This window comes from Idiotropiscis lumnitzeri, chromosome 4 (genome assembly GCF_059441095.1).
Source record: "Idiotropiscis lumnitzeri isolate Australia: NSW breed Sydney's pygmy pipehorse chromosome 4, RoL_Ilum_1.0, whole genome shotgun sequence".
NCBI classification, from domain to species: domain Eukaryota; kingdom Metazoa; phylum Chordata; class Actinopteri; order Syngnathiformes; family Syngnathidae; genus Idiotropiscis; species Idiotropiscis lumnitzeri.
The window spans coordinates 9,685,628-9,709,565 of record NC_142394.1 but is presented as its reverse complement, the minus strand read 5'-3'; the positions used below and the strand labels follow the sequence as shown (position 1 = coordinate 9,709,565).

Here is a 23,938-nt window from a genome sequence, read left to right as displayed (position 1 = left end):
GCTGCATGTCAAAGGCCGCCCCCTGGTGGCGGGATGTGTAATCGTTCCACCAAACCGCCTCCTCTCCGTCTCCCCTCCACGGGCATACGCGTGCAATCAGATGTTGCTGTGACGTGAGATATGAGGAAAATGAGGAATCATTGACGTTTTCATGTACGAGCTGGTTGACGTTTCGACTGGGTGGGTTGACCCGGACTCTGATCTGGCTCGGATGCTGAGATGCTGCTGAAGGGCCGAGCCTCTTGACTCCATATCCGTTGGAGGGGAAAAGCAACCAAGAAAGACGATATCCTTAAATCTACAACAGCAGGCTGCGATTTTAATTAATTCCTACGCACAGGGGAGCGGCCACGAGACGTGAGGAAGAACGGCGACATGTTCTGAAAGTAGAGGCCGGCGAGTGGTGTCGGCGGGCGGGATGAAGGTGCCGAGCAGACCGAGGCAGACGCTGCTCCTCCCTCGGCTCTGCGTCAGTGGACTCGGTCTGCTCGCAGCTGCCTGGGTGTTGCATCTGAACGATGTTACAGGTGCTTACTGAAAACTACCTTTTACAACGTCCTTGTACTGATTCAAATATGCGTAAGGCAATGTAGAAAGCTGAAGATTTCTTTCTTATCGCGTGCAATCAACACAAATGTGATCACTCAGAGAATGTTTTTACGATCTAGCTTTCCTCTTTGCAGACTCTCGTGGACACTCTGGAGATGTGGATGTCTTCTTATCCAAAAAGGAGGTCATTATACTGAAAGATGACAGCAATCAATCCTCAGACTCTTTTTCTAAATCTGGTAAAACGTTCTCTCCTGTGTTATGAATTAGCTGCATGAGAATGATGGGAGGGGCATTTTACATCATTTAGCTCTCAGAAAAGCGGTTCTCGAACTTTTTTACACCAAGAACCACCTCAAAAATATTTTGTCTCGAATAGCACCACAATAATAATTAACGTTAAAATAAGTGTTCACCAAAAATGATGCAGTGGTTTTATTTCTAAAAATAAATAAATAGTTTTGTTATTGTAGGCTCAGTAGGAATAATAAAGGGATCCTCCAGCCAGGATGGTCCATTTTCTAATAACAAGCTCAATGCATGTTTTATTTTATCAGGAAAATTATGTCAGCTTACATTTTCCTATTTATCAGTCAATGCAAAACTAACAACCTTAAAACTGCACACAAGAAATGAGGAATATGACCACGCCCCCATCCCCTTGCTCAATGTCTTTTTGGGAGTCACTGGAGGAACCTATCACAATTTGACGATTCAAAGTCATTGTATGTACATGCTAATGTTTTACAAATAACTCGCACAACTGGCCCCAAAATGTACGTGGTTTGTTGTGTATTAAAGCCATGTCTGTTACAGGTGGGCAGTAGTTTAGAAAACAGAATGAACTGTCTGTGTGACATGCAGATTTTATGCAATGACAGCACAGTACTCCATGCCAATCAATTTTGTACAATCGGTAGTTCATCTTTTTTAGCAGCGCTGGTCGAAACAGTGCAACAATAATCCAAGTGACATAAATCTAATGACTCCAGTATTTGTTTTCTGATTTGTGACATAAAATGAGCTGTGCATAGAATCAATGAGATGTTTCGACTGATTTTGCTCATAATATTATTTATATGCTTTGTCCATGACAGAATTTGATCTAAAGTGATCCCCGACAGTTTAATGTCAGTCAGTTGTTCTAATGATTGGTTCTGCAGAGAGAAGTTTAACTTTGGGGCTTCTCTCACAAAATATTTCAAGCCCAAGATCTTACACTTAGTTTTTGACACATTTAGTTTCAACCTATTCTGCACCACCCATTCATAAGTAGACATTAGCTCCTGTTGTAGTGTATTATTGACTTGATCCTTTCTTGAGGCAGACACATGTACAGTTGTATCATCCGCATATACAGTCAGACTGGTCTTATGTAAAACATTCAACATATCTTTAAAGAAAATGTTCTATGGCAGCGGGCTGAGACAACTGCCTTGAGGAATTCCACATATTAGATTAACAGTGTCTGTAATTGAAAACAGCACACTGTTTTCTGTCAACCTCGATCAAAGCCTGCTCTAAAGTCCAAAAATGCAATTCCTACCAACTGCTTATTGTCAATTTGTTGCAGCCATTCATTCATCCGTTACAATTGTGAGTGCTGAGCTGGTTGAATATCCTTGTTTTTCCCTCCATCAGTTTACTCAGGAGAGGTAAAATGTTTATGGGTCTGCTGTTTTGCCCAGTCAAATGTTCTTTTGAATTTTTGTCCAGAGGAGCAACTTTTGATATTTTCCACAAAATGATCATGAATACATTCTTCAAAACATAGATTGAAAATTTGACATAAAGGCTTGACCATATTATCAATTCCACAAGGTTTATCAGTTTTTACTTGGAAGTATTCTTTGTATATCATCATTCTCCACAGACTTAAATTTGAACGGACAGTTCTTGTCAATTTTTTTTCTTTTATAATTCATTCTGACAGTCCACCACTCACTTGGGGCATTTCATTTCTGATTAGCTTCACTTTGTCTTGGTAGTAATTATTGAAATAGTTTGCAATGGCGACAGGTTTAGTAACAAATGTTCCATTCCACTCAATGAATGAAGACGTTTTACTCATTTTGCTTATACTCAAAAGTTTGTTTTTTGTTTTCCATGTTATTTACTATTTTTACTATTTATTTTGGTAGTATTTTTTTTCTTTTTCCTGTTCATTTTTGTTACTTTTTTCCTTAGTCTTACCAGACACAACAGCAGTTTTTTTTCAATCATACTTTTTCTTTCATAGCATGCCTTAAATCAGTAGCCAATCAAGGAGACATTTAAAATTTTGTACATTCTTTTGTAAATAACTTTAGGTCCTGCTCGTGGTATTTGTGTTTTAAATGCCAGAGCAATTATTTTGTGGTCACTGAAGCCCACGGGTTCTGAAATAATATTTCAGCATTTTTCAACACTGTTTGTATGGATATGACCATGCATGCCTGGCTGCTTCCTAACACGTAACAAAACTTCAGCGCAGTTAAATGTCCAAAAACTACAACAAGTCACCACCCAGGTTCATGTGCGCATTCATGCTCGTTTCCGCTTCAGCCTGTGTAAGTGACGAAACGCCCGGCACAAGATTTTTGATTTTGTGGAGTTGATCATATGAGCTCACGTTTGATGTCAATAAGTCCAAACTATTGTGCAGAACTGTTTTATACTTTCACAGGTTGAAGTGGACAAGAGTATCAATGTGCATTTGAATTTTGGTGGTGTTTGATTGCCGTTTCAGACATCAGAACGTGACAAACCAAGCCATATTACAATGCTTGCTTCCTCTCTGTGATATAGACACATGAGATGGGGAAAAAAATAACGAGCCATGCTACAAAAGGGGGTGTGCCAATTTGTTGTAAATCTCATCCCATTAAAGCCCTAAAATCACTACAGATGGTTTTAGGGTGGTGAATTGAAGTGATAATGTAATTTGTACATGCGGACCTATTATATTCTGTAAATTCCAATGTTCAGCACAAGTATCCCTTGAATACTGGGATTGAATACAGATGGAAAAAAGACTACTTAAATAATATTTCAACTGAAATATAATGCATAAAATCAAATAAGGACTATACTTACATGTTTAAAACATTCTTAAGAACAAATGTAAATGCATTGTACTACTTAAAAGTGAATTGCAACTGAACTGTACTTACAGCTACTCTAGCGAACTTGAAAAGTAAAAATACAATACAATACAACGTTATTTATATAGCACATTTCACAACAACATTCACTGCACTGGATTAAAAGGTTAATAACAGTCTGTGTGCTTACAGCTACAAGCTACATTTCAATATGTTGGATTGTATTGCATGTTTAAAATATACTTTTTATTTCTATTTAGTGATTCTTTTGCTAGTATGGGGTTTTCAAACTCCGATCCTCGAGAGTCACTTTCCTGCATGTTTTCAATCTCTGCCTGCTGCAACACACCTGAGTCAAATGATCAGAATCATTATCAGGCTCCTGCAGAACTAGCTGATGAGCTGGTGCGATGTAGCATGGAGAGATGGAAGGCGCGTAGGAAAGCGGGCCACAAGGACAAGCGAGAGAGCTCATGTATGTGACGACACTGCGAATTATTGTCTCTGAGCAACAGGAACACGCACATCAATTTGTATTCCGTGCCTTTTGATTAATATCTTGAATTTAATATTCAGATCACTGAATGACTAAGTCCTGCACAAACCATCTTTTAAAAAAGCTCACTGTCTGCACCATGTCTTGAGAAATCATGTGCCCACCACAGTGTTCTGAATCGCAAAAGTATCATCGGGCCTAAAGTGGAGATCAAAACGTTGAGGCTCACATCCTGTATGTCGCCTTTGATGGGCTGTGGTTGCTAAGAAACTGAAGGATGCGTCTCTACTTGGAATCTGTGTGAATCAAAGCAGCAGTGACCTCCCGTAATGACCTGCTGATTACTGCCCCTCCTCATCAAGAGCTCTCTCATCACTTCAATATGTTCTCATGTGGTGCGGCCAGTTTTGCGATGAGGCGCTCAGCGGATCTGTGCAAGAATATACTGTACTTGTAGCTCAAGACAATTTGTCTTTCAACAAAATGCATGTTCTGTCACACTCGAGTTTACTGTCTGACCTTTCCGGCGATGACACTCAAGTTGAGCTTTGTGGCTTTTGGAAGTGAACAACATTATTGAGAATAGTCTAAAAGATGGCAGAACTGATAGCGGGGAGTCACAAGAAAATAAAAAGGGGAAAAAACTAATTTAGGATGCAAGTAAAATGGCTTAGTCATACACTGACCAAAGGTTCCGCAAAGAGATTTTGTGAATCACGCTTTGAACAGTTGTGATGCTTGCAAAAGGAATTACATAAAAGGAAAAGTTGCAGCAAAAAACGGGTTTAAACTAGAATTTTCAGATTTTCTGTCTGATGTTAAAAACCTGAATAACTGAATTATTAATGCTGCAGTTAATAGCCCACTGTTTGTTGTTGTTGTTGTCGTCTCTTGTTCAGCCATCAGCGAGTTTCCCGAAGACATTTTCACTCTGGAGCAGCGGAGACAGGGTGCAGTTGTCCTCCATGTGCTCTGTGTGAGTAAGCAGCGAACTGAAATGAAAAATGAACGAATCTCTCAATATTTCTTCAGAAATAACATGACGACCTATTTGATCTTTGCAGGCTATCTATATGTTTCACGCACTCGCCATTGTGTGTGATGTTTACTTCGTGCCATCACTGGAAAAAGTCTCAGAGGTGTGAGGGAATTTTTATTGTGATGTTTTTGCACTTTGTTCCGTTTTGTTTCACTTTCAACACAAAAGTAGAACACCAAAACATTCCACCTTTGATTAACCTGCCTTGCTCTACTGTAGAACCTGCAACTCAGCCAGGATGTGGCCGGGGCAACCTTTATGGCCGCTGGAAGCTCTGCCCCTGAGCTCTTCACCTCGTTGATTGGTCAGTACTAACCTCATTTCATCTATTACTCACTCTGGAGTTGACACAGTCATACTCTATCATCAAATTGCGAGCAATCATCAACAGCTTCCCCTGGCTCGGACAGATGGTCCCAATGTGGGATTGATTCCTGCTTATTCAACGTAGGTGTGAGTTTGTACACCTGCCCAATTGGGCCGCAATTGAATGAATTGGGTTCCTATGAGAGCTCGGCCTCACTAGAAAAAACTGCGTTCGGTTTTCATTTTGTCCCGAACCAATTCGAATGGGTTTGTAATTGTACTTTTGCCCCAAAACATGTCATGAAAAATCCAATGTGATCATAATGCCTATATGCCTATGGTGCTTTATGTATACCATACGTTGTCCAAAGGCTCATACTTATTCTACACCAGTGTGTTGACGCAGCGGCACGTCAGTCTTCAGAATCCCTCACCGTCTCCTTCCCAACAGCAGAACCTAGGTTTTTTTTTAATTTGTTTTATTTTTTGACCATTGGTCCTGTATGAAATCCATCCCGTTGTGTTGTACTAGCATCATCCTAGCTAGCACTTGATCCACAGGGTGAGCACAGGGGAAACAGACTTTTTCTCCACTTCGTTTACATACAAGTAGTGCAAGATAGCAGGTTAATTTGCAAAACAAAACATGATGGCAAGGTACTTTACGCAAGCACAAACACTGATAAAACAAAACACATGGAAACATGAAGAAAGGCTGCCAGAGTAAAATATGACAAAACAGAGACAACATTGACCTGAGTTTCAAAAAGCTCTCAAACAAACAATAAGAAAATATAAATGCAGTCTGAAATCGACTAACATGCATAGGGGTCATGTGTGCACAAAGGCAAACATTGCTTTTAGGCACTGTTTGATGGTCGAAGATTTTATGGGATTATAGTAAAGGATCTGGTCATTTCTTGTTTTGTGATTGGTGGCCAGAACTGGTCGGATTTGATTTAAGCAGTGAAAATAATTGAGCATTTTTCCACACATTCAGCCTTTCCATATCGCCCGCATCACAATTAATCCGGAGGGGGGTTCTACTCGTGGTGCAAACAAAATACCAGATAAACAGTTCAGTAATGCTTCTCTGCCAACACTTTTTAAGAAACCAATTTTGATTGTTGTCGAAGACAATCATTTGTGTTCCCAAAGTTAGTTGTTGAAAATAATGACATATTTGTATCTTTTTGGATAGAAAGTTGTAAAAGTACTTAAGTGAGTTGATGTAATATTCTCAAGATGACGACAGACTCCATTTGTGACTATATCCTCAGTTCAGTTAAACGACAAATTGTGAAGAATAAAACATTCACATCATGCAACTTGAATTTGGTGAGTTCATCACTTTTGTTGTGTTTTCAGGAGTGTTTATCACAAAAGGGGATGTAGGTGTGGGCACGATCGTTGGTTCGGCGGTCTTCAACATCCTGGTCATCATCGGTATCTGTGGCATCTTTGCAGGACAGGTCTTGCAGACACACTCACACACACCTACTCACACTCATGCACCAATAAGGTCATATTTGCTGGATCTGAGAAATAAATGTCAAATGTTTGGGTCTTCTCTTTTCAGCCAATCTGTCTGAGCTGGTGGCCTTTGTTTCGTGATGCTGTCTTCTACATCTTGTCTATCATTGTGCTCATTGTGGTGAGAAAACACTTTCTCAGTACACTCAGTTCATGTTTTCATCTCAACAGCGTTCTTTTTCGCTTTTAGACAATATAATTCCAAAATGTACAGTTTAAACCGTTGCGTGAGCAAATCATTATCAACTTTTTAGTTTTGTTTTTTTTCTTGTGAACTTGCAGGTGATCTATGATGAGAAAGTGCAATGGTAGGAGATGAGATCAATTATTACATCATATTTCATCCACATGCTAATTTGTGTATTTTCTACATGTGTGTGTGTGTTTGCAGGTGGGAGACCATAATTCTGATCTCAATGTATGGACTATACATAATCATCATGAAGTGAGTCTAATCTCCTTTATTTTCTTGTTTGTGTTAAACAGCCATGCCATCTAAAGTAGCGTGTGTGTGCGTGTGTGTAGGTTCAATGGCTCTCTGTGCAGCCTGGTAGAGAGATATTGCAGCAAGGCAGGCCAGCCATGTTTGAGCGGTCTGCGACGTGCGACGGCAGTGGGGAACGCCAGTGACTGCGATGCGGACATCGTGCCGCTGAAGTCGGGTACGTGCACCTGCTTGCAAGCATATCAGCTCAACAAGTGACACAATTGAGGCTACCCACATGGAGGTTTTATGAAACTGAAATAGAACTGGATCGCAGGGTACCACCCCATGGGACATTTGCTACTGGGCCACACAGAGACCGAACAAAAAGTATTTATGGATCATCAGACTGTGAAAGGAGCTTTAATCTGAAAGTCAGGTGCATTGAAGCACTGTGCGATACCTGCGATTTTGGTATCGGTCGATACCAAGTAAATACTGGAGCCTGAATCACCGATACCAAGGACTATTAGGTTCCTAAAATATTATGGTAGCTTCAATAATTTCTCACATTAAATGACATGTTCTGTGCAAATTGAACTTTCTTGTTGAGTTCTTAACCATAATATCAGCACTCAAAGAAAACGTCAGTCACTAAAGTTCATCAACTTCAGACACCCTATTTACCATTGTATTCTACTCTGCCACATATGTTTAGTCAACGTAACAGCATGCAAAAACAAAATAATTTTACTGAAATTGTGGAGAGGTTGGTTATATAAAAAAAATCTTACGATAGTGTATAAAACATTTTACAAAACACAATATTGTGTGTCTCCACTTAATAGCAGTGACAAAGAAATGGCCAGTCATTTTATTGTCATGCGCTCCTATTGGCTCATTGGAGCAAAGTATTGTGGTCTATGTAGTTTACATTCTGCGTTTAGCTGAAGTGGACGATAAAAAATTTTGACGGAGATGTGTTACTTTTAATAGTACATGAAGACAACGTCTGAATTTTAATATTGCAATATCGCCATTATCGTTAATATCTAATGATAACCGGTAATAAAATATGACAAACACACATGTAACTGAATCATGGCTCACATTATCTGAAAGCTTACTCTGTCTCTGGCCACTATTTTAAAGGACAAAATGACTTGCGATATAAAATGACTTGCTTGTATAATGCTATACAATTGCCGGATGGCGTCAAGTATTCTCATATTTTAGATATCACTCCTATCGTCCAGTTTCATGTTCTTCCTTGGAGAAATGGGTGCAAATTGAGTTGACCAGTTAACCAACACTACCACACTGCACGTGTGCTGCATCAATGCAATAATGATGTTTTACCTTGAAGAAGCACTAGATCTTAGTATATTATCCGGTGTGCGGAGGCCAAAAGATGCTCAAGGCCACGGGAGAATGCGCGCACTGACAGATTTGTCAGCGTCACGCACTGATGTCCAGTGTTTCCACCCAGAGTGCGTACATTTCATGAAGACGCGTAACTGACACACTTAAGTCAATGGGAGGATCTGCACAGCCCAAAAAGCGCGCAGCAGTGTGCCTTTTCTGTCTCAAGCACCCGGAGAGAATATGCTTTGGACAGCGAAATGATGAGACAGAAGAAGTGTAAAAATGACAAGAAAAATAAACCTGAATTGAAGAGAGAATTGTATTCAAATCTGGCTTCATTGCTAGATTTGAATCTCATGCAGCAACTACTCTCTGCGTAATACGTGTTGACACACTTGCAAATGAAGCATGAACCTTCAAAATTGCCAAATTTTCTACGTTGACAGCACTTAAAATAAAATTAATGAGTAGACTACACATAAGTTACAGACCTCAAACATTATTGTCTCCTATTAGACTAAGATGGTCTATTTTGCGGTAACAGGCTAAATTCATAAATATATATATATATATATATATATATATATATATATATATATATATATATATATATATATATATATATATATATATATATATATATATATATATATATATATATATATATATATATATATATATATATATATATATATATATATATATATATATATATATATATATATATATATATATATATATATATATATATATATATATATATATATATATATATATATATATATATATATATATATATATATATATCGACGTAGTGGTGTTAGCCTGTTAGCTGTGGTGGTCTCATGACTGCCTGCCAATGGAGTCTACTTTAGAGTCGCTAAATTCATGTGTACATTCCTACTCTTGACCACTTAAATTTATAAAAAGGAAATAATTTTTACAAGTGCCAATGTTCAGCCCATTCAAGTGTCCCTTTAACTGAATTTATTCTACTTTCCACTGACATCTTGATCAGACTCGTGCGCTGGGGTCGGTCAGGACTCAGGGGTGATGATGGTGGATGAGCTGCTCAACCTGCATCCTCACCAGCTCACCTTCTCAGAGGCAAGCCTCCGCCTTCTCATCACCTCGCATTTCCCCCCCTACACCCGCCTAAGAATGGCGGGACGCATGGTCATCAACGAGGTACACCGCATGGCTTGCTCCCTTTTACTAACTCTCTGCTCTCGGGCTCTGAGTGTGCTTGTGAACTATTTACAGATAAGTGTTGGTGAGCAACATTCGCCAGTCCGTTCATCCTCTACCCAAAAAAACAACAGATGAAAAATCCAATGTGATTGAAATGGTCACTGGAGAACATTATCGGTTAGCCTATCTACACAATACGGTGCTTTACACTCACATACATTTTACACACAATATGTATTTAATTTGTTCCGTGACCATGTTCGTAACACAAAACAATTGTTTCTCAAATCATCTTCCCAAGTAGGAATGTCATTAAACAGTTCCAGTTCCAGTTCAGGCCGACAAAACACACCTGATTAAAAGCCAGAACAGGTCAATTTCGCCAGAAAAAAAGATTTGTTCATACATACTAGCTGCAGCTCTCCACTTTTTTAAATGGGGTATTATAAACACCGGTTGACCTCTTGTTCTCACTCGAGGCAAATTCACAGATGAGCTTGGACCGTCCAAATGCAGACTATTGAATTCTATACACGCAGTACTTGACGGGGTTAGGGACAGACGAAAACCTACTTCGGCCTTTGCAATGGGCCTCCATCCAGGAAAGATGGACGGACCGTTCCGTCCTTGGCACAAAATGCCCATCTCTGACAAAAACTATCACAAACTTTCCAGTATGATCCTTTTCTTTGCTCCCTTGCATGTATCCTCGCCATTTCCCATATTTAATTTGCTCCGTTATTATGGCATGCAAGTGATGACGTACATCATCTGTGCTCCTCCACTCGCTCACATTGTCAGCTCTTTTTCTCCAACATGAACGAGCCCTGACAACTCGCTGTTTTTCCACGCTCTTTCGCCTCGTACCTGGGTTTCATCCGCCTCCCTTCCCACAGAGGCAGAGATTGATCCGAGCTCAGGTGGGGGCCAAAGACGGTGGCGCCTCAGCGGACGATGCTAGTGGTGCCGGCGGGTCGTGGGGGAGAGAGAACGGTTCGGTTGCCGAGGCGGATGGGCAGCCTTTGGACGTGGGGAGAAAGGTGGAAAAGCAGACAGGGCGGGAGGTCGGAGGCGCGGCTCAGGCTAAAGAGGAAGAGGAGGAGGAAGAGCAGGAGGCAGAAGATGATGAGAATGCTCCCTTCAAACCCTTCATCATGCCAAGTGAGCATTTGATGACTTTGTTTGTCGACTCCAACATCTCATTTGTGATCTAATCGATTGAATCTGTAACAATTTGCTGTACATGTGTGCGTGTGCGTGTGCGTGATAACGTTGTCAGATGGCTGCTGTGTGCGTGTGAAGTGGCTGCTCTCCTGGCCGGTGAGCCTCTTGCTTCACTGCACAGTGCCCGACTGCAACCTTCCACAGTGGGAACGCTGGTACCTGCTCACCTTCCTGGCCTCCACACTCTGGATCGCCCTCTTCTCCTACCTCATGGTCTGGATGGTACGGCAGTTTTCAATGTATAGTTGTCCGTATTGTCGTTTGGGAGCATTTTGACAGATCCTTCAAGACCCACAGAATATTGTGAGCGACAATATGAACATGAACCCCTTTCACCGAGAAATAGAAATATTTTTCCCATTTTCTGTTGTTTAGCGAGTAGCAGTAAGTTTGGGGTTCACCAAACACATCAAATTCTGAGCAAAAAGCAGAGAAAACAAGCTTCTTTATGAAAAGAAACATGTCAAGCAGAACGGTGACTTTGACGCAAATATTTTTAACTTTTGTGAAACTATAAATTATAAAACAACAAAAATACGACCAAGCAAGGGCTTTTAATGACAAAATAATCCTTTTACAAATGAACAATTAATCAGAGGTGTCAAATCCAGGTCCAGAAAGTTAAAACCCTGCCATAGCCACTTTCTAATTCCAACTTCAACTCAAAAGCTGCGGTGATCTCAAATCCAAAGTGATTCAACGCTGAGATCAACTGGCATCGCTTTGTCATTACAGTTAAAGAGAGAGTCACGATTGAATTTCACAAATGAGCTGCGCAAGACCCCCTTGCATGCTAACTTGTTGAAAAACGTACTTGACGGTAATATTTGTCGGGGCAGTAAACGGTTGGATTCCAGTTGACGAAGATGAACGCCCATGGCAGTGAAATCAATAGGTCAAAATTTGAGTCAGCTCATTCCAGTTCTCAGTGGCCCAGTTGAATTTTCCTTTCTGTCCAGGTGACCATCATCAGCTACACACTTGGAATTCCAGACGTCATCATGGGTATTACCTTCCTGGCGGCCGGCACCAGTGTACCCGACTGCATGGCCAGCCTCATTGTTGCCCGACGAGGTGTGCGTCTGCGTCTACGCGCCACATTTTTTACACCACCAACACCATGATTTTTTAATTCAAGAACGGACAAACTTGTACATTTCACAAGCTTAGCTCTTGTTGGTGCAATGTTAACGTTTCCTCTGCAAACTCAAAATGAAGTTTAGTCCCTAATCTGTTACTTGCATTGTGCCTTTTCTACTTTCTTCAGTTGCCTAATCCTCGTCAGTGGCTATCTATGTTGTAAACGATGGATTTTGCTGTTCCCACTTGCGTTTTCAGGGTTAGGCGACATGGCCGTTTCCAACTCCATTGGCAGTAATATCTTTGATGTGCTGCTGGGCTTGGGCTTCCCCTGGGCACTGAGGACGCTCATTGTCAGCTATGGCTCAGTGGTAAGCTTCTTCATTATAATACGCTCACAGAGTTTAAAAGAGGGCGGCACGGTGGACAACTGGTTAGCAAGATGGCCTCACAGTGCAGGGGTCGTGGTTTTGATTCCGGCTCCGGCCTTCCTGTGTGGAGCTTGCATGTTCTCTCTGTGCCTGCGTGGGTTTTCTCCAGGTACTCCGGTTTCCTGCCACCTTCCAAAAACATGCATGGTAGGTTGAGTGAACACTCTAAATTGTCCCTAAGTGTGAGTTTGCGCGTGGTTGGTTGTTTGTCTTTGTGTGCCCTGCGATTGGCTGTCAACCAGTTCATGGTGTACCCCGCTTACTGCCCAAAGACAGTTGGGATAGGCTCCAGCGACCCTTGTGAGGAGAAGTGGAACTGATAATGGATGGACGGATAATAGAGCATAAATGGGACATGGGTATGTGGGGGATATTGAATGAAGTGTGATTATTATTCAGCATTTCACTGCAGCAAAAAGTGAATAAGGCAGAAATACATTCCTAACTAGGGCATGTTGCAAAGTAGTAGGATCCTGCATACATAAATAATAATGATATTGCCATCTTCCAGGCTCGTGTTTAAAGGTCCATATGGACTTAAGTCATTCTTAAAAGCTACTTAGTTACTTTACTAATAAGTCCATTTTAAAAGTAACTTTGTTACTGAATGATTCCTTGATTTTAAAAGGAACTAAATTAGATTACAAGTTACTTTATTATTCACTGTCAGTTCATATTAGACTACAATTCCAAAAATTAACTTGTTGTTTTTTTTTTACAATATGTTGGTGTGAGCAATTTCCCTGAAAATCCTGGCATTTCACCATTGTTGCCACCCATTCACATCCGACTATTGTACAGTTGCAAGTTTCACCCTACAATCTCTTGAGGAAAAACTGTGCTCTTTTTGTAATGACAAATTAAAACAAAACCGGGACTGTATTGTTGAATCTGCACATAAATGCTAGTAGGCGGGGTTTTGGTTGCCAGCCAATCGCAGGGCACACAAAGACAAATAACCTTCCGCACTCACAATCACACCTAGGGGCAATTGAGAGTGTCCAGGCAAGCTACCATGCATGTTTTTGGAATGTGGGACGAAACTAGAGTACCCGGAGAAAACCCACACGGGCACGGGGAGAATATGAAAACTCAACACAAGAAGGTCGCAGCTCGGAATCAAACCTCAAGCCTCTGGACTGTGAGGCGGGTGTGCTAGCCAGTAGACCCCCATGCCGTATACATGATTTATTTCTTTTTAAATACCATTTTGATCTGAGCAAGAATTGTACGAGCAAGAGTGCACTATGTGTGCTAATTAGATTAAGTGATTAAGTGCAGTGGTTTGTTATGTCAGTCCAATACTATTAACATGTTTTTTTTCTTTAATTCTAGTTTAAAAGTGTTGCACTATTGATTTATAAAAAGTATTATACTATTAGTATAAAAGTATTATACTATACTTTTGTTTCGATAGGTGACAATCAACAGCAGGGGCCTGGTCTATTCCGTTATCCTTCTTTTGGCCTCAGTTACATTCACTGTAAGCACATCCGACTCAAAAATGGCTTCTTCATCGTTTTTGAACTTTCATGAATGACAGAAGATGACCAAATGTTTTTCTGTCCTTGCTTCAGGTCCTGTGCGTCCATCTGAACCACTGGAAGTTGGACCGTAGGCTGGGCCTCTGGCTCATGCTGCTGTATGCCATTTTCCTCTTCTGCTCCATCAGCTTTGAGAGGCTGTAGACTTAAGACACACACGCACGCACACACGCACAGGCTTTTGTCACTGGATGGATTTCACGCCTCATGTTTAAGAGCTCCCTTTTGATAACAAGTATTTTACATGGTTTTGTACCGCCTCTTCTGCACACAACCCATTGAAAAAAAACAAAAAGAATAGTTTGTATTCTACCTGCTGTTCTTTGTACTGTGCAAACAGATTTCATCACTGCCACACCTTTAATGGCGATTTCATGGCATGTAGTGGCTTCCTGTTTGTTTGTTTTTTTTTGCAAAGTTTTTATCATGCCTTTGATGTGTGGTAGTTATTTGTTAATGACTGGCTGACCACGCACTTGAGAGTGCACTAAGACGTGTGTGTTGGTTTGGTGCAACAAGCAGACTGTTTGTGCTTGGAAAAAGACAAACTTCTTTTAATGTTTCTGAATGTCTGTTCCAGGAGGGTGTTCTTGGCTGTGTTATTGTCGGGTAAATTAAAACGCTGCATCATGTGGAAATTATTTTGCACTCTTAAACAGCTGCTGATTTCACTTGCAAGATGGAATGGAGCGTGGCGGTTTGGGTGATCTTAAAATGTCCAGTACACCCCTCTTGGTGCTCGGCTTATTTTTACATCTCAGCTATGTCACAGCAGGTAGGCCAGCATTGCAATTTGTCACGTTCTGTTGTCTAAAATAGCAAACAATCTTCACCAAAATTCAAATCCACATTATAACTCTTGTCCACGTCAACCTGTGAAAATATAAATGCGTTCTACACAATATTTTGGATTTACTGACATAAAACGTGAGCTCATATGATCACCTCCACAAAATCCAAAACACGTGCTGATCTCTTCTCCACTTACACAGGCTGAAGCAGATAAGAGAATGTGCACATGAACCCTGGTGGTGACTGATAAGTTTTTGGACATTTTGCTCGGCTTAAGTTTTGTTTTGTCTCAGGAGGCAGCCAGGCATGAATGTTCAAATCAAAACCAACCAGCAGTCTTAAGACAGACGGCTTTTAAACAGAACTGTTATGCATAGCTGAGCAAAAATATTGGAATTTCTGAAGGAAATACACAATTTTTATTTCAGTCAGGCAAGTCGGCGCTGCCGCTGAACAAATGTAAAAAATAAAAAAATAGTACAACAAAGTACATCATTTTACAAATACGCAGAATGGAGGCCTGACATATGCAGAGTCAAATGAAACCAAATGTCACAGTCATAACAGAAATACAAACAAGGCAACACAGTACATAGAATGTTTAAGAAGCGTATACGTGAAAGTGTTCACCACACACTTAACAAAACTACGAGAAAATTCTCCCAATACCGATATTTTTTAACCAATATTTTGTAATATATATGTATTAAAAAAAAAGACAATTAGGCGAGTGCATTCACTGGGTTGCTGCTAACAATATTGTCACTGTGAGTGGTCTCGACAACATCTCCGAACTGAATGTGGCTGAGTTAACAAGCTTTATAGTGAACTAACACCAAGCAATGATATGGAAAAGTGGTAAGCAGCCAAATACAAACTTTGAAAAATAAGACTATGAGCACCCGTGGGTGGATAAATACTAATAGAAAAATGGTAGTAAGCTATAATATAATCCTTCTTTTGAGCCCAATCTACAGTATGTCATTTTATAGTGTTTGGTTGAATTTTTGGATCCATCCAGCAACATAATGAGCTGCGTGGTCCTGATGAAAACCTTTCAATGGAAAAATGCTTCAAATGATAATACAACGTACACAGACAAATGTCACTATAAAAGTCCACTAGTAACCAGAACAATAACAATAATATAATTCTACAGCAACATACTGGTTGTGGTGTGTTTTGCCCCCTCCACATCCTGCAAGTAAAAATAGATCATTTGGCAGAAAACAAAACACTCCACAGTGCAGATGCGGACATTTGCTGCGACGCTACTCCCGGGAGTTCCCATGGAGACGGCTGTTGCTATGGTTACCGCTTTCATTTTCTCTTTCTCTCTATCATTGTCTGTGTGTCTGGTGTGGAGCAGCAGTCCAGGAGAGGTGTGTACAGATGAATGTGTTAAGACAGCCACGCTAGCAGGTTGGCGCTTCAGTATGAGCCACACTTCAACTGATCTGAGGTCTGTTTTGGAGTCGTGCCCCCTCCAACTCCTGCTGCCGACCTGTGAGGCGGTTGAGCTACATTTGGACAGAAGTGGGTGTTCTGACGTGTTGTTTTGCTCAAACAGTGGTCATGTGACAGAGGGGGGGGGTGAGACGAACTAATTGGTGCCGCATCACTCTGAGGCGGAGCTCTGGTTCTGCTGGTAGATGGAGGCTTTATCCTTGAGCAGGGCCAGGCACAGGTGGCAGCTCCAGCTCCCTGCAAAAAACACAAAAGGAATGCTTTGTTGAGTCACTTCATATTCATTTTGTTTACTTTAGAAACTAACGCCACATCTGGGCCTTCTAGTGATAGAGCATTTCATTGTTCTGCCTGTCGCTATATATCATTGGCATAGATAGATGAACAAAAACACATTTTTCTGATTTTTTTTTTTCTCGTGTATATTATGCGGGAACCTATCCACCATTATTCAATTAAAAAACTCTCTGCTTCTTGATTGCACCATGTGCGAGGACATAGCCAAAGTGAGTCTCTGTTTGCTTCACATTCAGTGCAGCTTGAAATAACATTTTGCCTCTATTCCTTAACATGTAGTATTAGGTGTACATTCCAAAAGGTGACTTTAATGACTTCAAAGATTTGTGCCAAGTCCTCATGTCCATCTCCGTTTTCCTCTTTAAGCCATATCACAACAGTTTGCGTCAGCGTGTCAGTTCAGCTAGTCTGCTCGACAATACTATTGATGAGCCTCCAGTGAAGATGAGGTAATCACGGAGCCTTTTTAGGGGGCGTTAATTATTTATCATTCATTTTGGTCAATGGATGGATGGATAGATGGATCCTGTGGCACACCGAATGAGCTCAGCTGTTGGGAATCACTGATGTAATGTATGACGACTGACACATAATTCAAATTAGCGCTGGGTGACGTCTTACCCTCGGGCGGTTCCGTCATGGGGGGACTAAGGCAGTACATGTGGTAGCCACGGTCACAGTCATCACAGAACAGCAGCTGGTCCTGCAGAAAAAAAACAAAACATGGTTTCACGCGCACTCATCGGTTTAACTCCTGCTGAATTCACCTGTGATGAACAATGTTTTTAAGTCGAATCAAAGGGGCTTATAATTTATTAGTTTATTTCATTTTGCACTCCTGCGTGCCATCCTGAAGTTCTCAGGCATGCGTGGGAGCTATAATGGAGCATTAGTCATGGGATAATGCGGTATGCAAAGACTCAGTGGCGCGACGCTTCAGTTAATCCAGTTGCTGATGTTGCCCCTTTTCTGTCATCTACACAGCACAACAAACGGCAGCAAAATGACAAAGACGAGCCTTCTAATAGAACAGACGTCACTTAAAACTCATGACTTCTTCCCATTGGAATGAAATGTTGCCTTTTCTAAACAGTGTGCTGGATACACTGGAGCAGGGCGGTTTCTATTTATTGCTCTTTCATGGCTGCATCGTAAGATTTTTGTTTAGTTTTTTTTTTAAACAAAATTTGACTTTTAAAGGTGGCTGAATCTCTTTGGTGGTACAATTTAAAATTGGGCGAAAGTCACACATAAAAAAACGCCATCATGAAGCGACTTAGAATTGCATGAGTTTTAAAGGGGAGGTCACCCCAAAAAAAATTCTTTACAAGAATATGTTCTGTGCAGGCCCACAAGTCTAAAACAGCATTCTGATTAATATTACATTTGTGGAATATGAGTTAAGCAGTAAAAATCCACGCGTTTGGGCACTGATTCGATTCGATTTTCAGTTCCTGATTTCTATTTGATTAATTTGTCTATTTTTCTAAATCGCTGTCATGCTTGTCTCAGTGCACTTGTGTGGCGTTGCAGCAATCTACCAACACAACACACATTCATATTTAGCGCGTGTAAATGTTTAGTGCATTTTAAATAGAACCAAAAACTAAAAACTATGCTGTTTTTTGTTTTAATTGGACCTAAATACAAAACGTTTAGCTTTGATTCTCGAGTATGCATAATATAATCAACACATAAATTGTGCCTGTTAAAAAAAAAACAAAACTAAAGGTTAGGAGGAACATATTGAAAAGTCTTTCAACAATACGTCAGAAGTTAGTTTATTACCTGGAGCTATCTTACTACTACAACACGGCTACTGTGAGCCGGCGCCATCAATAGCTCAACAACTGTTTCTCGTCAAGAGTCACATTGAGCCCTCCTTATTTTGCTGTATGAAAAAAATGCCTATTTCATTACATACTATTTAGGTCATTTCATTGGGAAGATGTCAAATATTTAACAACCATACGGTATGTTTTTTCAATATCGTGCATGCAGTCCTACTATAAACTCATTCACCAAAATTGTGGTGTAATAAAACCAAAAATTGTTGCAAGAAAGCTTTAAGTTTTAGGGTGTGCATCTTTATACAGCAAGGTTAGAAGCAAAAAGATACCTTGCCGACATGTATTTATGTTGTTATTTTTTCAATTTTCCCCCTTAAAAGATTTCAGTTAGAGCAGGTGGATTGTTTATTTCATGATTATCCTGATCTCAGGTATTTACATCACAAAAAAACCTTGTAACTTTACATTAATTCCTGCTCGTGAATTTTTTTTTTTTCATTTATGCTTGGCTACCATTCAGTGGTGCACAAAGTATGTATGCGGCATATGCGGTGCACAGGGGCACCAAAGCAATGGGAGGAAAATAATTTGGAGTGGCCAATTTATACATTAAACACCTGTTTGTTCATGGCTATGATCTAATCACTAATACTAATGGAGGCACGTCACTGATAGGCACCCCTCTGCTCCATGACTGTCACCGGCGCCCGCCACCCTCCTGCGCGCACACAGACGCTCGAGTACGCGAGCGTGGAGTGTTTACAATTCAAACGTCCGATGAGGCCAAAGATGGAGCAGCAAAATGGAAAGTGCTCAGGGGCCCAAAACCGAAAAAGAAAGAGGGAGAAAGATTATGCAGGCATGAAAAGCAGCTTTTCAAAGTGGTTAAAAGACAGTAGGTAAGCGTAGTAAGTATACTGAAGTTAGCTAAAAAGCAATAAGTAAAATGAGAAGTTCCTGTTGTCTTGCAACGGGGCAGTACTTAGAGACTAAGAGCTCATGAGAAGAATATTAATGGGTTTACGTTGGGGTGTGAGTGTGAGGAGGGGGGGGTGTGCGTGCTGTGTTATGCATTGACATGTAGAAAACGTAGCATGACACAAAGACAGGAAAATTCCCAGAAATGCTTCTTGATAGTATTTGAGATTGTAATCATAAGGGCGTCCTAAAACCCCTTTCCACCACTGTATCCGAAGAGTCTGACACTGATCAGATGCAGTGTCTAATCAGTAACTTATTAATTAAAAAATAAAATAGATTGATTAAGCCAATCACCGTATGTAAAATGACACATTCAATAAAAGTTTGAACTAAAAGTGTTATATTGTGTATTATATATTATATATATATATATATTGTGTATATTTGTATTTATAGGCTTCATATAAAAAATTAGTTTGTTTTTTTTAGGGGCGCCTGTTATGTTTCTGCATACCCCCCAGAAAGTAGGTAGTTGCGCCCCTGCTACCATTCAACATACATTCCTGTGGAACGTTTAAAATTCAGATTACACCATTTAAAAAAAATTCCCATTTGAACTTCCCATTGAGAATTAGCGGACGGGAACTTTCCAGAAATTAACTGGAAACATTACGCTCCCAACGACCCTTTGGAACTCTAATTGTGACTGACGTCAGAGTGACGTCTCTGACGTGTATGCTTTTTACGGGACGGTGTTATGTAAAGTTAAAGCTCATGCTCACATCATTCTCAGACGTGCCACAAACATTGCAGCACTTGCACTCGATGCACTGCCAGCGGTAGGTCTTCACTGCGGCCATCATTACAGGCGTGAACTGCAGACATGTCGGATGGCCTGCGGGGTTGGAGGGACCAGACACAACCATGACACCGGCCATGACCATAAATTTGCTTCCATTTCATATGCACAAAGGGTAGCGATTTGGAGGAATCCCAACCATACCCGAACGGCCACAGTCAGAGCAGGACACAAGCTCCTCTGATTGGCCAGTCTTCTGGTTCAAGGTGGAGTCTCCCAGACAGAAGTCGCAATAATCGTTAGGCAGCGCAAGACCATTTGGACCCTTTTTAGTTGCTACACAGGAGAATAAACAGAAACATGGAAGAAAAAAAAACATTAGCACTGATTTTAGAAGGCACATTTCAAACACAATGGTTAGCTAAGGGTTGAAGTTCTCGTCATGGGACAGGTCATCCGGCACACCTAACAGGAGCCAATATGAGCAATTCTGCCATGATATGTGCACTCACTTAATTTAATTCTTGTTTGCAGTGGTGTGGAACTTTTCTGAATCTTACTGGGAGCCTCTTTGGTTACATTTTTTTAATTCAGCAACAAATAACGAGCACAGCCCAAAAAAAGAAAGGAACGTTTTTATGATGCACAGCTTTGCAAACCCAATATTATTGATTCAATTTCAATATGAAATATCCTCGCTGGTGAGCTGGATCCCAGGCGATTTTGGCAGAGTGGCTACATACACCTTGGACTTGGATTACAATAGTTTGGGATTTTTCATCATAGTGAATTTGTTTTTAGTTTAGTTTTTTTAAATTTAGTCAGTAAATAAAAAAAAACATCACAGCAAGTAGAGTAGTGCATTAAAAACACAAAGAAAATATTGTTAAAAGATGTTTTTTAAAACAACCTTCCACAAATCGAATACAGGTAATGTATATCAGTCTGCAGTCTTCAAAGTACAGAAAGTGAAGTGTATAATACTGCTCCTCAAGTAAGATGCATCACAAAGTCTAACTTCTTCAATAAAGCTAGGGTGCATGTTCTTGCTTTCCATCCCTTGTTTACCAAGTTGCCAAGTTCTAAAGGGGATTTGTAGCTTGAATTCTTTCTTATGTCAGTCAATTTGATTGGATAGCTAGATAGATCAAAAGTGCGTTTATTTGTCTGAAACTTAAACGCGGTTGCGATCTGTACATCTTTTCATATATGAATGAAAAAGGGAGATAACACACACACACACACACACACGGCAAACATACACACAAACTCACGCACAATAAATAAAAGGCACACACGATGGATTTGTTGACAAAAATTATGTAAATCTAAGAAAGTATCAGTTTACACTTGTTTCTATCAGGACCACTAGGTTGGTCTTTTGCAAACTTTGAGAATGAGTATGAAAAAAAAAAGGCTTGGGGAGGATGAGGACATGGTATTCCTCAAGCACACACATGCTCCACAGCATGCAACCCCATGCCCCCCCCTTTCTCTCTCCGTCTCTCTTTCTCTCAATGCATGAGAGTGACTCACTCTTCTGTTCCTCAGGCTGGCGAGGAGTGGGTGGTGCCTCGAGCTCCTCGCGGTCCTCGCCCTCCTCCTCCGCCAGGTGAGAGTGCGTATAGTGGTAGCTCAGGCCTGGGCGGTTCTTGTAGCGCTTCCCACAGACTGACATACACACATGGTAATACACAGTGGTTATAATGACGGTTGAATTATCATGCCAAAAAAATGGGCTCTCAGGTGGAGCCAGGAAAGTGCGCTGTTCATTAGCCCACAGAAAGCATTCTTCTTTAAACATTATTTACATCACATGTGTTTTTGGAAATGCCTTCCCAGCAGCAAGCTCATTATGCAGCAAAGGTGAGAAGTGTCACAGCAGCCAACAATTATACAGCAAAAAAAAAAAACACAAAAAAATAAATACAAATAAATATATAAATAAATAAATAAAGGGGCCTTGTCAAGGAGAAGGGAAGGGGAAAAACTTCCAAGCGGGCAACATTCAAACGTCAATTCAAGTACCAGATGGAATCTTTCAGCTCACATCATGCAAAGCAGAAGGCTTGTTGTTATCCTTTAGTGGGAAAAGAAAGGTTCCTTCCCAACATGCATGACACGCGCACAGGTGGGAAAGACAAAGAATGCTTTTTGACTCACTGTCGCAGGCGTAAGGTTTGTCTCGTTCCTCCAGAGCTGCAGCCGCAGCCTCGCTTTTCTTCTTGCCATTCTTGTCACTGCGCCCCTAAAAAAAAAAACAAGGAAAATGGGGTGGTGGGGACTTTTTGATTGGCGGGCCACAATGGGTTCTAAAATTTGACAGAGGGCCCGGACCAGGAGCAGATGGATGGAGTGTTTTGGTAACCTCACCTCATCGGAGAAAAAAAAAAAACATTTAATTTTAAATGAAAGTGAACAAAAGCATTACAACAATATGGAAAACCGCCGTATTCAGAAAATAAAACATGAACAAGGTATATTCATTTAATTTTTTCCAAGTTCGAGGAGCCAGATTAAAAGGTTTAAAGGGCCGCATGTGGCCGCCGGGCCGTAGTTTGCTCACACCTGCTCTTGAGGATATACTTGAGGATGTCAATCCGCTGAGTGTTTGGCCATATTGGAGGTGTTCCCTCTTCTGCTCAGTGCAGCTTTATGGCAGGCTTTGCAGACAGTCTTTGTGGTATCTATCGGCTTGCCCTGACTGTTGGCTGCTCACACTTTGTTAAATATGACAGCCGTTGTTGATCTTTGGAACAGTAGGAGTCAGCAAGGGCTATGCTCCACTAAACAAACTACTGCCTGCAGCCAATAGTCATGCTTTAATTATTGATAATTAAAATATGTATTGTGCAACTTCACTGCAAATACTTTCTTTTGTTTTGCTGCTCAATTTGGTCCTTCCCTAATTAGGAATTCATTCAACTGAAAAAAAAAAAAACAATCTCTCATTAAAAACTGGATTAATCGAATAATCGGTTAACCGATAATAGTATAACCGATTCTAAAAAGATTAGTTTGTGACACACCTGTTGCCTTAAGAGAAATACCAAATTTAAAAAGTTAGTCCTCACCTTGGATTTGCTCTTGCCCTTCCTCTTGGGGGTCTCATCCTCAAAGTCTTCATCATCTAAGTCGTCCAAATAGTCGTCATGGTCAAGGACTCTCTGTAGTGAAAAGGTCACAGGGTTTAAATTCCCTGTTCCAAGAAGATGGCGGATTACATTTTACACCATTTCCAACAACTTACACACGATATTCAAATACTTGTTTGATACCTGTCATCTGTTATTTCGTAACATCCTATTACCTGGCACTAACACTGGTAGAAGGGATGAAAAACAACTTAAAAAAACACCATTATTGAAAATAAACCAACAAACAGCCAAACCTTGCGTACGCGTCCGGAGGATGTGTGAGTTGTCGTAGAGCTAGCAGGGGGGTCTACAGTGGCTGGATCGTCCTCTGGACCACGGACATCTGTCACACCACTCCTCCTGTCGAGAGGCTCACCTTTCAACAGAGCCTCCAGACTGCTGCCATCCACCGCCCCCAAGGCATCACGCTTCAGGCCCAGCTCCAAATCTGCTACAAGCACACGGGCACA

The 23,938-nt window shown here is 40.7% G+C and overlaps 2 protein-coding genes across 7 annotated transcripts in view; one reads left to right on the top strand and one right to left on the bottom strand.

The window, feature by feature from the left end:
- Positions 1-52: 52 nt before the first annotated feature.
- slc24a6a (solute carrier family 24 member 6a) lies at positions 53-14,906 on the top strand. 2 transcript variants are annotated; one of them, XM_088293245.1, is made up of 17 exons: positions 53-527; positions 684-788; positions 5,028-5,104; positions 5,193-5,267; positions 5,387-5,471; positions 6,842-6,945; positions 7,053-7,127; positions 7,289-7,314; positions 7,398-7,451; positions 7,532-7,668; positions 9,814-9,983; positions 10,883-11,147; positions 11,266-11,432; positions 12,170-12,284; positions 12,549-12,661; positions 14,139-14,204; positions 14,299-14,906. In XM_088293245.1, exons 1-17 carry the CDS (start codon positions 419-421, stop codon positions 14,407-14,409), a joined length of 1,854 nt encoding a protein of 617 aa, XP_088149371.1. In that variant the 5' UTR covers positions 53-418; the 3' UTR covers positions 14,410-14,906. The 2 variants fall into 2 exon arrangements, with proteins under 2 accessions (XP_088149371.1, XP_088149373.1); XM_088293247.1 differs by having other exon boundaries at positions 54-527; positions 9,814-9,902.
- A 547-nt stretch (positions 14,907-15,453) lies between these two features.
- Positions 15,454-23,938, bottom strand: part of LOC148338044 (zinc finger protein ubi-d4-like) — a 16,675-nt gene continuing 8,190 nt past the window's right edge. For 4 of the 5 annotated variants that reach the window (XM_088293258.1, XM_088293257.1, XM_088293255.1 and 1 more), the window contains 8 exons: positions 23,723-23,919; positions 23,406-23,498; positions 22,495-22,579; positions 21,868-22,002; positions 20,536-20,667; positions 20,315-20,427; positions 17,443-17,524; positions 15,454-16,761 (listed from right to left, as the gene is read on the bottom strand). In XM_088293258.1, coding sequence (XP_088149384.1) covers positions 16,676-16,761; positions 17,443-17,524; positions 20,315-20,427; positions 20,536-20,667; positions 21,868-22,002; positions 22,495-22,579; positions 23,406-23,498; positions 23,723-23,919 — 923 coding nt within the window. In that variant the 3' untranslated portion in view covers positions 15,454-16,675. The remainder of the gene's footprint in view (positions 16,762-17,442; positions 17,525-20,314; positions 20,428-20,535; positions 20,668-21,867; positions 22,003-22,494; positions 22,580-23,405; positions 23,499-23,722; positions 23,920-23,938) is intronic. The other variant, XM_088293256.1, reaches the window with a different exon arrangement.